This window comes from Antedon mediterranea, chromosome 11 (assembly GCF_964355755.1).
Source record: "Antedon mediterranea chromosome 11, ecAntMedi1.1, whole genome shotgun sequence".
Lineage (NCBI taxonomy): Eukaryota > Metazoa > Echinodermata > Crinoidea > Comatulida > Antedonidae > Antedon > Antedon mediterranea.
Window position 1 is genome coordinate 7522333 of NC_092680.1, and position 16291 is coordinate 7538623.

Genomic DNA, 16291 nt, shown 5'->3' on the forward strand with positions numbered 1-16291 from the left:
TATTAGTACAAAGTAGTATTAGTACAAAGTAGTATTAGTACAAAGTAGTATTAGTACAAAGTGTATGTTTTCATAAGCACATACTTTTGGAAATGGTGACATGCAAAAGATTCTAATAACGAATTTATCAATTCAATTCAAAAATTAATTTTAAATACTGTACAGATACAAATATATTATTTTCAATTATTACAAAACACACAAATCATTAAAAATATATGGAAAAAGTTCTCATTTACATCTAACACACACACACACATTTTCTATTACAGTTGCTTTTTAATTGTAACTACTGTATTTATTAGGAAGCACTCTACTAGTTTCTGTTACACTATCCGATATCAAAATATCCGTAATTTATACTGAAATATACAAAATACATTCGGAAAATAATCTATCTGGTTTTTATTAAAATTAAACTTCAAAAATGTATTTAAAATTGATTTACAAATATGTTATGCAAAACAAAAATAAATTGAAAGCACAAATATTGGTGGCTGTTTTCTGTTTAGTTCAACATAAATGAATGTATATATTACTCGACATCCGTAGATGATTTCTCCGACTCTATATTAGCTCGATCCACATTCTGAACAGTAGTGCCTAAGATTCCTTCTATATCTTGTATCACGTCCTGAAATAGAAATTGATATTTTCTTGTAACTTGGAATGAAAACAATAAACTTAAAATACTGTAATATTAATACTTGTTCATTATTGAATGTATGTTTGTTAATTTCACACATAATAAAAGGATATATTAATTTCAATCAGACAGTGTACTACTCTAAGCTCTTTCAAGACCCAGTTGAAGTCGTTCTCTTTCAAACAAGTTTTTCAGTAATTTAAATTCTTATTACCACATCTCGTCTATTTTATTTTATGTACCGCGCAATGAGAGCATATGCGCTCTATAAGAATGAACTTTTATTATTTGTAATCTTCTTTTGTAATAGAGCTAATTTATTGAACTGGCAGGGTTTTTAGCCAGACGATTAACGAATGGGGTTAAATTGGTTCAAAACACAGCAGCAACAAAGCCAGATGCACTGGCTTATGTAAGGGCACTCCAATTTTTAGTCCGTAACTGAGAGTATTTATGTACCTTGAAATTGGTTTCTCCTTGCATGTTAGGAGCAGAGATTTCCTGATGAATTATAGATAAATTGCGAGCAAATGATGCGAGGGCGCTTTGAAGTTGGTCGCCAACTGTTAACATTCCCATTACTTCTCGCTTGAAACTGTCAATCAAGGTAAAGACACTGCCTTGGCGTACCTGTCAAAATGGATTCAAATTTTCTTTGTTTATTTAACTTTGTACACAGCAAATACATACTTTTAGTTAAAGATGTATTGTCGCCCAAAAACATGAAAAATAAAGATTAATAAAATCAGACTTTGAATAGATTAATTTGTAGCTTTAATCAAGATAATCATTTCTGTAGAAAAAAAATTTGAAAAAATTAATGTTTTTACTTATAAAATTACAAAATAAATGGTTAAATTCAATCAAAAACCCATTGGCTGGTAGCCAATTTGTTTGCTTTAAATTACATTTTTTTAGGTAAATACTTTTTTTTTCAATCCAATTTTTGGTCAAAGTGGATAACTATTTGGTGACATTAAAATGGCATGCTTAACAAAAAAATTTTTAAGAATTAATTTTTCAGGGGGACAATACATCTTTAAGGATTGGTCCAAGCTTGAAATACCATAAAGAAGCGAAATATAACATTTATATATATTCAACTATTTTTGCATATAAATAGCTACAGTTTTAACATAAACCTATAAAGCTCTGTCTACACTATCAAAAATGTGATGTGCCCATATATGGAAACGATGATGTCATATCACTACCATATTTGGGTACGTCACACTTTTTTGTCAACTAGTTTGGTAGTGCAGACAGAGCTTTAGAGATCGCATCGTTTCTTACCTTAATATCAAAGCCAATACCATGAGCTCGGCACATTTGGAAGAAAACACTATAGTGTACCATGGCTAAGTTGGTGTGTCTTAAGCGTGTACTCATTACAGCGTATCGACTTGTTAGTGGTTCACTCTACAAATAAATTATAACACGATTTAGCAGCTTTTCATTATTATTCATAAATTGTTTAACTTGCAGGCCTTTTCTTTTGAAAATTATAGGTGTGCTACAAATTGCACTCCTCAATACATTCAGGGGTGCTGTAGGTGTGCTGTTTGTATTTTAGTGTGTAGAAGTTTACCAAATTTAAGGTTGTTGCAAATCGCTCTCCTCAAGTGCGGTTTAGGAGTGTGTTAGGTGAGTGATCGCACTCGCTTGCCTTAAAAGACAAGGCCTGAATTGTATGGAAATGTATACAGACATTAGAGGACCAAACATGGAGTTGTCTTTTAGGCCAGATCAGCCTTATACCCAGCCACAGTAGTATATGTCATGCTAATGACTTACTATGACAATATCATGAATAGAGATTATAGGAATCTAGAGAATTAAAACCTTTTGTATAATAATATATTTTTAATAAATCACACCCACTTCATCTTCATGTTCTTCATCTTGTCTCATTCGTCTTTTCTTCTTGACTTCTTTTTTTTGCCGAGGAACATCTAAAGTCCAGTTCTTGCAGTCGATAGTACCCCCAGTCAAGTATAACATCATATTTGTCATGGCAAGGCTGTCATCATACCAAAGATTTAAATCTACAGCCCATAGTTTTTGTTCCATCTGAGGTGAAAGATTGTAATAAAAACATTATAAAGTATTACATTAAGGGAAATATATTCTTAGGACAGTTTTCCCGAAATAGGAATGTCCCCTAAATAGGGGTATCCAAAGGATACTGTACTATTGTACTAAACAATCATGGAAACTCACCGAACTAGGGTCAATGAAGGTCACAAAGTCAATAGCCATGTAGCCAACGACACCTCGCTGTTGGCAGCTGCGGCCAATCTTATAACAAGTGTTATTAAGGTCTTCTGGTTCCACTGATGACTGCGGTACAGAAACACCCCAGCAATTGAAAGGTGTCTCAGCATGGATTTGGTCACCAGATGATAGCAGTAGAATTTGACCAGTAGGCTCGATAAACATGTTGACACGCAGAGAAGTGACACTGTCTGACGGGGGACAGGCTTCTATAACACCTCCTGTATATAATAACAGCATACATGATAATTTGTTAGCAATTTTGTGATGAATTAATACTTTTATACATGGATCTACATTATTTAGAAAAAAAACACCTTATAAATAATAAAATAAGAATTGCATACTATAAAATATATGACAAAGTATAGTCCAAGGGGTTCAAGGTAAGAAATTTAATGAAAATTAGTTTTAAGCTCTGTCTATACTATCAAACTAGGAATGATTGTATTAAGAATGAAATTGACCAAAGCTGTTCTCTACATTTAGCTTAAATTGGGGTTGGGACTATACTCAAGCATGGGATTAGACTAACCGCAAATACAGTATTCAATTGTGCCACTTTTTTACCATTTGTGTGTACAGTATTAGTAGTGTTTTTAACACTTTCAAAAAGTAAAAAAGTATAGTATTAACATGAATACCTTGACTGAGAAATGCATCTAGAAACTTTGACCATGTTGGAAAGACACTAGTGTTGACTGGACGGCAGTGCTTTGTTAGAATACCAGGTATCTCAGCGTGAATTTTAATGTACGCTGCTTCCTATACAATAAGGAAAATACAATCAATACAATAGGGGTTGCCAGTGATTAACAAGTCCATAATCAGATGGGTTGACTGCTGACTGTAGTGCATGGAGACTTTGTAGTCATAAACCACAGCCAGAACATGGAACTACATACAAAATTAGTATGAAAGAACAACCTATGCAAGCATGAATAATACCTCACTACCAAATTCAGATTTTGTAAGCAGTAAAATTGACATCATTTAAATATTGAACTGTGTTTTCTGGAAATAAAACAGCACAATTATTAACGTTCTCCATTGATATTTGATTTATTTGTACTGAAAGCCGAACCTTTGGAAACAGTGTACCACTGACAACTTTTATTTCATACCAATATTATGCAACAAACCTGAGCCCATCGTTTCTTCCACTTCTCCCCATATCTTTCTGCCTCTTTCTTAGCCCATGTGTGACACTTGAGGTGAGGTATAACATCACAATATGCAATCCCCCTCCCATCTACCTCATCATCTAGTTTGAAGAGGTACCGCTTTACATCTAGATTCTCTGTTACCAACTGAGCTAAACTCTCATGTATCTGAAGGAATTTAACAAAGGAATTACAGTATGATAAGGATGGACAATATAATGGCAAAGAACAGATAATCACACAGTATTAGTAAGTATGGAAATCAGGTAAAAATTAAGTCATGCCAAAGAACTACAGTACATACTCTTAAGCTCCTTCTATCAAACAAAAATGTGATGTGCCCATATATGGATACAATGATGTCATATAACTACCAAATTTTGGCATATCACTACCATATTTAGTTACATCACACATTTTTGTCAAACTAGTTTGATCGTGTAGACAGAGCTTTATGATTAGGAAGGAATTACATAATTTCAAATTATACTCATTTCATGTTGTTTAACAAAACTTTGGAGTTTACAAACACCGGGGTACTCCATACAAACGTGAGAGGGGTATAATAGAAGGCATGGTAAGTTATTTTAAATATACTGACCTGTTGAAGATGATACACATCATAGTCTGAAGGAGGTGTGTCTACTTCCGCACTAGCAAACACTCTCTTTGAACCAGACTTTGTGGAATACAGGTGTGCTACCTCGGGTTCTGTTCCCAAAATAGGAACACCTATGAATGAAAGATATGCACTTGTTAAGAACAGTAGAACCACAATTAAGGGGACACCTTCAGGTGTGAACAAGTGTTCCCTTAATAGGGGTGCCATATTGTTAAAACACATACTTATTTTTAAAATTTTTCTTTTTATTGATTGTCCATACACTTTTTTTTATTTTATTCATTTCGCCAATAGACATGAAATAATAATTACAAAACATAGAAATATATATATTCAGGTTGAAATTTTCAGACCGTTTGGATAGAGTGCTCAATACCAAGGTAGAGCATAAATAAATTAAATAACAGCAGAAAACTTGGTTACTTCATTGTTTTAATATAGAAATATATATATATATATATATGAAGACAAGACACGAAGCCGAGGAGAGACAAAAGCATTAAACAAAAAGCTGTCACCGGTAAGGTGTGTCTCTCCAACACAAAAATTACAAATAAAAAGAATATATACTATAATAACATAGACATTTCACAAGATAAAAAAAATGATTTAAAAAGTTACAAAGTTTCTCTCCGACTTTTAAATAAACAAAATAAACTTATGTTATAATAGAGAAGAGTGTGATTAAAAAAATGCAAAAGTTAATCTTTACCAACCAGTAACAACACATAAACATAAGCTTTCACATGAAGAGTAATTCTATAACAACAAGAATAAGCGCTGTAATAATAATGATCATAAAAAAAACACCATTTTGATTACAGGGGCCGGATTTATCAAACTTGCTTAGCAAAAAAATCGTCTTAACTTTGCCTTAAATCCTTGATTTTGCCTAAGTCAGATTTATCAATATATCTAAGCAAAAAAAATTGCTTAATTTTGTCTTAAATCTAAGACGAACAACACCCTGCCTTAAGATGAAAAATTTCGTCTTATCTCATTTCTGCAACAGAAACATTCTTTTTTGACAACGCGAGCGCGCTAGGCCGGAACATTGAACATTCGGAAAGGCTACGCTAGTGCGTTTTACGCTGTACTACGGACGCTAAAATAATGATATCGATCTTCACAAAGATGGCCTAGAAATTGGACGAGCAAAACAAATATTTTCGGGATAGGTACGACCCAATTGACTAGCTTTTAGAAAACTGTATCGCTTGCCAAGGGTCGCTGTCATTGATAAAAATAAATAAATGTTGATTTGATTTAAGTTTAGAGCGAATGATTTTGTATGTATTTCCGACTGTTGTGCTCTTTCTCTATTTCAAGTAATAAAAACAATAGTAGCCAGAATGCGCCCTCTCTTGTTGGGAGTGAAAATACGGAGATAAAATGTTATAGCGCCGCCATCGCTAAGAGAAAAAAGCTAATACGCATGCGTAAGCAAGAATTTTTCGTCTTAAGACATAATTTGCTGCCCTCTAGAGTTTAATTTTGCGCATGTGCAAAGTAAAATTTACCTAAGACAATTTTTCTGCTAAGACATTGCTAAGACGGTTTGATAAATAAGATTAAGTTATTTGCTTAAGCACTTCTTAAATATTTCAGCTTAAGCAAAAATATAAGCAAATATTGATAAATGCCAACCCAGACCTAGAATTTCCGAGATAGTGAGGTCATCCTTGTGCATAGCTCCAGGAACAATGTAGGCCTCAGTTCCAGCTATGAGGTTTTCAATTCTCTTTAATGCTCTTGGACTGTACTTCAAGTAGGAAGCTAGGCACATACTATGGCTCTACAAAGAAATATCAATATAAATAACACATGACATGTCCCAACATATGGGTAGTCCCTTGATAGGGGTTGACTGTAGTGTTAAAACATATATTTCCCCTTGTTAATAAATAGGGATAAAAAGTGAAAAATGGCCGTACAAAACAAAGATAGCACTTACTGGAAAGCTATTTATAGCTTCAGGAATGATTATCTTAAACCTGGAAGACACATCTTTCTGGTTTTCAACATTGCCAGAATCTACTGCATTTTTCAAGCCCAATAATTTATTATAGTATTGGAGAATCTCATCATTAATGGTGACAGGAGATACGTAGATAACATCAACATTGTCATCTGACAGAACAAACAAAATATTATTCATATAGAGTATCACGGTGTGAAGTCACAACGATAGAGAGCGGTGCATGGTTGCTAGCAAACCAAAAAATTTGTTCAACGCTACTATGTTGATAAACTGTAAAGATCTGTATTTCTATCAAATTATGTATCTTAGCTTGATTTTTTTTAGATTAAAACTGTAGTTGAAGAATAAATAGGTTATTAAAAACAAATATTTAGTGATCTTTTGAAATTTTAGTTTGTTTTTTTATTTATTAAGTTTTAAAATGACTACTTCAATAAGCCTATTCCAAACCATTGGTGACCTTGGAGTCACTCAGGCAGGTTGAACGCATTTTTGGTTGCGCTAGCAACCACGCAGCGCCACCCACTGTCGTGACGTCAGCACCGTGATACTCTATAATAACTATAACTACATGCATGACTGAACACATCACAATACTACATAACCCTTAGGTTGTGGTATGTTGTCGTCCACCCCATTTACATTTACCAGATTGCCTGTATTAAGGGGAAAACTTCAGGACCCTTAAAGACACCTTCATTACAATTTGTGACGTTTTGTAAAAAATAATAGATATATATTACTTTAAAAACATTAAACCATGTCATTCCTTGTCTTAAATGTACGTTTTATAGTAAATTATGATAAAAAGGGAGAAACAATGCACTACCTAAGTAGCTCGCGCCGAATGACCTCTCGTGAACGGTCTTCAGGCCTAGCCTAGCTAGGCTTAGTTTTGTAGCCTAGCTGGTAAGCATCGGTAACGTACGAACATCGTACGCTAGCTATACTGTATACCTAGCCTGACGTTGTATAATTGCTGCATTAATTGTTTTTCTATTTTTGCCAGACTCCATTGATACAAATTGGGGAAAACCCGGTATTTTCGCTGAAAAGTTAGGAGTCTTCCATTTGTTTTGGCCTCACGATCATTTAAAAAGTGGGTGAATTACAGAAGAAAAACAAAAATATCAATCCGCGCGCAAAGCATTTTGGGATTTATAGCGTGCCGCTATAATTATTAGAATCAACTTATTTTTCACATTTTCAACCATTTAAAAACGAAAAAAGTTATCGCAATAGGACCATATAGTATTATTTTTACATTAAATATAGTTTGTGATCTTAAATTAGATCTAAAAAACGTAGGGAAAGTGTCTTTAATTGGGGTGTCCATTGAACAGGGGTTAGAAAAATATCTCCTAAACAGATGTTTCCTGAATGAATGGGAGTTCTACTACATTATTGCCACATCATACAAAATCATCTGTGTCCATATATGGACTTGATGATGTCATATCACTACCATATTTAAGCATATCACTACCATATTTGGGCACATCATACTTTATAGAGAGCTTTACAATACCTTTCAAATCACAGAGTCTTGCCATTTGCAGATTCTGACGTATATTAAAATCGTTGATGCCTTGACGGATCTTCTGAGAATAACCCAGAGATGGAATGTGAATGATAGTTCGCCGCAACTGTTTCAATCTGCTCCATGTCTTTTGTAATTTCTATATAATACAGAAATGTTTAAAAACTTTACTCAATAATACACTTGAAATTACCATATAAGTTATTCACTTTAAAAAGAATACAGGAGTTTATACAGGTATCTAAGTGAGGTATTATGTGGTAAATTAATTTTTCTTAGATTTTGTCCTACTCTGCTGTAAATTGTATAGTGAAGTAATTCCTGAATGGGAATCAAACACCCATGAACTAAACTGAACTAGGTCACTAAACTGGTGGTCATACCTCTGATTTCTAAGTTGCAACATGTTATTTATTTTGTATATCAAAATGAGATCGAGATGCAAACTGCTTACTGGAGCAGGAAGATCACAGCATCATAAGGCTTGAATTCAAAGTTTACTGCTTAATTGTTTTTACCTCAGATTTCACTTTGAAATTCACAAGTTCTTGTTTTCTTGTTAACTTAAGATTCTTACGTATCTTTGCCATCTTCACATTCATAATCCATGAGATCGCAATCACGCCTGCAGCCCACTTCTTTCGACGATACTCCAAGTATGCTTGTCTGTCTTTATACCGACGCCATGTCGATTGAATCTTTGATGCGGCTACATGAGTCCCTCTCGGGCCAAGGTAACGGCGTCCAGGTCGTCTGATAAGTGCCTCGACGTCATCTTTGTTGATGATGACTGATAGTAATTCTGGAATTGATGGATCTTTTTCTAATTCATATTCAAGTGCAAGGTCTGCAAGTCTGTAAGTAAAGAAATTAGTTGTTAAAGAAATTATTATTTATTTAATCATATTCTTCATAGTTCTTGGTTCTTAGTGTGACAATCCTATTGCAGCTCAAATGAAGCTATACTAGGATTGGGTGCAGGTGAACCTGATAGAAACAGCAGGCCTCTGGATCTTTGTTTCTATGTTGTTATCCAAAAAGACTTGTTCTATGACTAGAACCATGGTAAAGGAGAGTCTTAAACCGAAGCCAGTATTATAACTATAGTTTGCAGCACCACTTGACTTGTTAGTATCCTAACTGTAGTAGATTAAATCATTTTAAACATTATTAATATACAAATGTAACTGTAATATTTATACCTATCACCATTCACAAAGGCTAATGGTACTGCATATTCCATCATCAGTTTTTCAAGTAGTTTCAATGTGCTACTGATGTTACCCCATGATAGGCAGTAGTGTTGCTTAAAGGCTGCATAATCTTTAGAATTCTCACATGCTCTGCCATGCTGAATAGCAAATCTATGATGCAGGTGCTTGAACTCACTGGCAGGAGTGGTCGGTGGTGGCTAAAAAAGGATATAAAGTTTAACTTTGGAAGAATGATTAAAGGGTAGATCTGGTTTCACTACAGGATTTATTTCTTAACATACCACTTTCATTATCTTTTGAGCCCACAATTTATCTTCTTATATTTTAATTGTAAATAAGGAAACATAACACTTACAAATGGTTCTTTAATTTTCATGGGTACAAGTGAACGTGCAGATTTGGCAGATATTGCCCTCGATATGGGTGTTGAATGGACCCATAGACTATCACGGCCTTCAGATTCTGGCCTAGACTGGCTTAGCTGTGAGTGCATTGCCATTGGAGATTCTGGGGGTGGTGAAGGCTTCATAGGTGTATGAAGATCAAGCTTGACAGATGCTAAAACATGGTTGCCATCTACACAGAGAATTAGTCAAAGTGTGAATTTGAAAAACCGGTAATAAATTAAATTGGCTCTTTCTAAGTTATTTATCACTTGAAAATGGTTGTCATCTAGAATTTCAATAAACATACTCATTAACACATTAAGAGGATTTTGTTTCGTTATTTTAACATCTACATATTTTACATAATGATTCAACTGGGGCATTCAAAGTTACTAAGCTTTAAAACTGCTGCAGATCCTCAGTTGAGAGGACACCTTCGGGACCCAACAAAGATTCCTCTTAATAGGGGTGGTATCCCTTTATTAGTCCTAATGCTACGCCTTGTTCTTTTCATGAGAAAGTGTTCCCTTAATAGTAGGGTTGTCCTCTGAATAAAGATGTCCAAAAAGAGACTAGTTCTACTGTTGTAGTCTATGAATTATAAAATGGACATTTACCAAAATTATTTTTATTGGTAATTTCTGTACGAATACATTTCATGGTTTAAGAGAAGAAAATATAATAATTGAACTTTAATATTGAATTATTTGGCCACAAGAGACGTACCTCCGCTTTTTAAATTCCTATGTTCTTTCTTTTCTTCTGGATTGTACAATGTTACCACTTTGTGTCGAACAGGATTCGGATCAAGAGTCAAATCTGCTGCGGGTGGAATCAGTCCTCTTTCAATGAGGCTTAAAATTCCTTTCCTTGCATCCCTTTCAGAAATCGGTGGTGGTATCAACTGAAACAGAATAATAATATGAATTATCAGTCAAAGCTTTAGCTATCAATTTAGAAAGGTTAGCTAATCGATTTAGAAGATTTATACAATATGCAAATGCATCATTACCTGCGGGTCGACACGGTTAGCTTTTGGAAGAACTGCAAGGTGTTCAATATTTGATCCCATAACTGGTTTCTGTAGTGGAAGCTTTGTTGAAAGAAAGCAAAAACAGTTGAAACAAAATGAAAAACTATTTCTAGAGAGTAACAGTTGCAATTTATACTTTCTATACTTTACCGAATCAACAGCGAGTGACTCACCAATTACAGGATGCTTATTGATTGAAATTGATTGATTGAAATATATATTTATACTGGGTAACCTCTTCAGTCAAAGACTGGTCTCCCAGAGGGCCCAGTTATGATCAGTGGCTGTGATGTACTGTACTAATACACCGGGGTAACCCCCTACACGTCTCGAAAGATGTACTAGGTTCTTTAAACTCTCATTTGACGGCTTAGGGAGTGGAGTTGAAAGAGTTGTGAGTTACAACCATGGCACTGGGTCGCAGTTGAACCACCGCACTAGGTCAGGGTTCAATATCTAAGAAGTTCGGCAAAACATATTGAAACACATACCTTTGTCTGACGCCTATCAACAATAAGAGGAAGAGAAATGCCATAGTTTTCATCCACCATCTTTCTGTTTTGTGTACTTGTGGGATCGGTCAATGCCTTTATGTTGTAAGTAAATTTAGCCTAAAAATTATATGATATGAGGTTATTTTTTATTTTATTCATTTCGGCAATAAACATAAAATAATAATTACAAAAAAAAAAACATAGAAATATATATATATATATGAAAAACAAGACACGAGGCCGAGTAAAGACAAAAGCATTAAACAAAATTCCAATTCAAACTATTAAACAAAATGTATCCTTCTTTTGTCCTATTCTTCCTTAAAAGTGGCATGATAATTTGTTGGTGTCAAAATTCTTTAGTATAAACAAAATTGGTAAGGATGGCTTGAGCAAGAAAAAATATGTTTTATCTTGATCATTACAATGTTTTTTTTTTGTTTGGGAGAAATGAAAACATTATTGTTGGTTTTTTGGATATTAGTACAGAAAACACAGAATCTCGAAATTCCATGGTAATCTTAAGCTCTGTCTATATTATCAAACTAGTGATGTTCCCAAATATGGTAGTGATATACCCAAATATGGTAGTGATTATGACACATATTTTTTTTTGAGTTTGATAGTGTAGACAGAGCTTAAGATGTGTTCATAGAGTGAAAAACAAAAGATATTTGAGGAAAAGTGATACATCACCTGTTGACCTGGTGATGGTCCATATGGCCCACCTGCACCTGCTGGCTCTATGGCTGTGTATCGGGGTACAGCATGTCTGAAACTAATACCAAAACCATAGTTAATCAAAGTAAAACATTAAGACAGTATCCACCAATACATTGTTAATTATATGTGGTACTTGGTACATTGGTCACTTTGCAACTCAAAACGAAGCTATACTAGGAGGGTCCCTTCACTCTCCTTAAATATGGCTATAAGAAAATTATGCTTTACTAATTTCTTGACAATGACAATGACAACTTCTTTTATTTTCTTTGTAAATAAAGTAGATAAATAAACGACAAAATTAACATTTATAATTACAAAATTGATTTAAACAAAGAAAAGGGGAAAATTCTTGAAGCAGATGCTTATAAAAGAAAAAACCCCATTTAAATATAAAATTCATTAATAAATGTAAATCAGCTCAAAATTATAATTTCATAGAAATTTTCCAATAAAATACTACATTTAAACTAAGCAAACAATTTAATTTTTATTTTTGATTTATAAAAGAATGGGTTTACGAATTATTTTCTGAAATCAAATGCATAAGAATGGGTTTACTAATTACTTTATCATATTATGTAATTTTCTAATAGATGTTTTTTATACAGTTATTTATGTGTTTTAAAAAACAAATGATATATGTAAATATATTAATAAAATTATTTATAATTAAGTGGTACTGTATTACTAGTAGTAGTTACAAAGGAACAGTTTAAAACCTTGTCAATGCTCCAGGAGCTGGCTTTCGTAAGTCCAAAGACGTCAGATCCCATAATGTTTCCCTAGTACAAAACAAAGTTTTTAAAGCTTTATGTGACAAAAAAATGTGATGATATGGACATAATGATGTCATATCACTACCTAATTTGGGCATATCACTACCATATTTGGGCACATCACACTTTTTTTTGTCAAACTAGTGTAGACAGAGCTTAAGTCAATATAGTAACTTGGGTGTGTAACATGTGATATGACAGCCAGTTGGGTGGACCAGGTAAATGTCTAATTTATATGGTTGTTTGGTTTTGCTTTCAATTTTAATGTTTTGCTGGAAATTTCAACATAACTATAATTGTAAATATTTAATAATTTTATATTGAATATTGAACTTTATTGCTATCTTTGCTGTTATTGTAAATTGTTTAAAAACATTTTAAAAGGTATCATGATGTTCTTCTTGCTGTTGGATGTGTTTAAAATAAAATGCCATCAATCATTTTGCAACTACTTACTGGCTGCCACCAATCTCGCTAACTTTCCCCTTTGCATCGACAGAAGGCAGTGTTGTCACCTTGTTGTTGACCACGTTCAGTATCTGCTCTGATCTAGCCTGCCAATTTTAAGACATTTTAATTTTAGAATGAATTTTCAGTTTCTGGGTGGACATAAAATCAATAAAAATCACATTAAATTATACAAAAGTATTGTATAGTATCCTGTTATTTTATGACCTACTCTTATCTTTCCTTCTAAGGAAGGCAAAAAACTGCCCCTTTACTTAATTTAAGGATTTGCTTCCACGACCTGGATCTAGAAATTTCCCATAACATTGTAGGTATAGAAATAAAAGCAAAACTACACTGGTAAATAGGCCTATGTATAAATTAATAAATAATAACACTAGCTTCAGCCTACTAAATAATATTATAATTATAAAAGGCCAGTTTACTTTTTAATATAATGACGTCACTCATAGGCCTATAAATTGTATGTAATGTAGGCTAGGCGAGCGAGGCAAAGTTAATTATAATATTTGGTAGGAATAGAGAAATAGGATGGTTGTCAGGGATGTAAACCATACAATTACAATAAGGCCTAAAAAAAAAAATTGTTTGTTTGCTGTCAAGTTTTTTTTTTTTGGTAGGGGGGGCGGGTGGAAAAAAGTTTTTTTTTTTTTTTTTTTTTTTTTTCTAATGTTAATTTCTCTGTTATTTGCTCGCGAATTTGAGAGTAACAAAACACACTGAATAAAACAACGAGCTCAAACATCTATTCATAATTTGTTTCACATTTTAATTCTGTTTTGGGCGCGTTAGGCCCCGTGTCTAAACTAGCCTAGGCTAGTCCTACTACTACACAGTAGGTCGTTGTTAGCAGGCCTAATATATAATTAAATATTTTAATTTTTAGAAGTTAGTGTACCGTATATTTCGGTGTATAAGTAGCACCTGTGTATAATAAGACGCACCCGACCCCTAACTGAGAGTAAAATATCGGTATTTTGTATATCGTCGATGTATAAGACGGCCGCGCCCAGCCTCAACAAGAAGAGAAGTCCCCCATTCCGTCAGTTCTTTCTAACTTGTTATGAATGAGTTTCGCACCCGCAACATCGAGTGCGTGACCGCACGTGTGTGTGGGCTAGCCTCGCTCGATCCTTTTATCGAGAGGCGCACGTTTTCACGGACAATCGTATTCGATTAGTATCTATGTATCCTAGAAGTGTGTACGCTAGGTCTATGCTATAATCAACTGGAGAATATACTAGTCGAATACTGTGTACACAATGTGGTTGCCAAGAAGGGCTCGCTCGCGCTGGGGGTACGACGGTCGTGCGTATAACTATAATACTATTCCAATCGTAAACGTCGTTTTTAAATGAAATTTTATCGGAGCGCCTAAAACAGCTCCATAATGAACAAATTTTTTCATCATATTTAGTACAAAATCACGCTAAAATGCCTTGAAAACTAGCAGGTTGCTGTTACGCTAGTACACTGTAGCTAGGCTAGGCCTACTCTTTAGACTTTAGTAATACTAATAGGCCTATCTAGGCCTTACCTTAAAAAGCCCAGGCCTAGCCAACGAGGTGGCGATATCTGTGTTGAGGCATTTATGTTCGGTGTATAAGACGCACCCTTAATTTAGAGGTTAAATTTGCGTGTCAAAAGTGCGATTATACACCGAAGTACTGTATACGCTACGTTATTATTTTTATTGTCACTTCATCCTCGCACACTCGATTTTTACACCTTTTCGGCCAAAAAAAATCATTAAAAAAACTCGTTTTTTTAAAGCGCCCTCAACGTAAAAAAAAAACTTTTTCTTATTTCCGCCCCAAATTTTTGGCGAAATTAGGGGCGGCGGATGACAGCAAACAAACTATTTTTTTTTTTTGGCCTAATATTGCTTGCCTTAATTCCAAACTCTGTTTTTGCAATAGCATTCTCAAGTGCTCTGATATCAACAACCTCTTTGTTGTTTGAACCCTCTCTCGTATTTGCTTGCAGGAGATGATCCTTCAGTTGTTTTAAATCTTCTTGCACCTATAAAAAAAATTATATATAAAATTATACATTACATTACAATGCAGGGAGGGCTTGTTAAAATAGAGGTAGGTAGCCTCATCATTCACGTCAACTACTGGTAGGCTATGATCCGGCTATGCTTAGGCTCGCACGTCACACACAGCCTCAGACCTGGCTGATCCGCTGCTACACGTACTACAATAGGCCTAGGCTAGGCCTACTGAACTGTACTTATTATAGATAGAGGCTAGGGCCTAGCTAGTAGTAGGCTAGGGGTAAGTAAGGCTATATAGGCTATAGCTGCCTGCTCTTCTTTTTAACTGCCTTCGTGCTGTGTACTTACCTTTACTAGTATTTCTCCCACCTCTTCTGGTCTTCCATTACTGTCCATCATCATTTTACATGTTTTTTAAAAAATCAACTGATCGTGTAGGTGGCGGCAACACTAGCTAGGCTCTCCTCCTCATCATCATCGACCGCACGACACACGTCACACCAGTGGGGCGAATTGACTTGGCAGCGGTGGTGGTGTGCATCGGGTTTCTGTGGGCAACCAGATATAGATGGCGCTGGTGGTACTACAGAGCTAGCCATATATACAAGTTTGACACATAACGATCTGCGCCCACAGGAGAGAAAAATGCGACTGATTCTGATATAACAGCCGAAGGTAGACTGTGAAATAACGTTTTGTTTATTGTTTGTTATTACACTTTTTTATGTGGGCTTTAATCTTAGCTTTGCATTATTGTTTGTTTAGCTTAAAAAAAACACGACCATCAAACATGTAAACTACTAACAGGCCCTAACTCAATTGTGCAATATTGGGCATTTTAAATTTACGATTTGTAGCAACGAAAGTTATTGTTGTTTGGTGATTTTAAAATGATTTTGCCGTACCCTGTATTACCTAACTACACTCATTGTTAAATGTCCTCGATAATAAAATAAATATTCCAATATT

At 34.4% G+C, this 16291-nt stretch overlaps 1 protein-coding gene across 1 annotated transcript; it reads right to left on the bottom strand.

Annotated features, from left to right (window-relative positions):
* Positions 1-162: 162 nt before the first annotated feature.
* Positions 163-15844, bottom strand: LOC140062631 (IQ domain-containing protein H-like). Its single transcript, XM_072108930.1, has 22 exons — positions 15671-15844; positions 15214-15345; positions 13312-13409; positions 12799-12861; positions 12050-12131; positions 11351-11470; positions 10839-10919; positions 10553-10730; positions 9796-10016; positions 9429-9637; positions 8745-9081; positions 8215-8365; positions 6660-6835; positions 6359-6500; positions 4685-4815; positions 4063-4251; positions 3565-3685; positions 2867-3141; positions 2528-2716; positions 1940-2065; positions 1106-1276; positions 163-634 (listed from the first exon to the last, which is right to left on the bottom strand). Exons 1-22 carry the CDS (start codon positions 15722-15724, stop codon positions 536-538), a joined length of 3345 nt encoding a protein of 1114 aa, XP_071965031.1. The 5' UTR covers positions 15725-15844; the 3' UTR covers positions 163-535.
* Between the last annotated feature and the right edge of the window lie 447 nt (positions 15845-16291).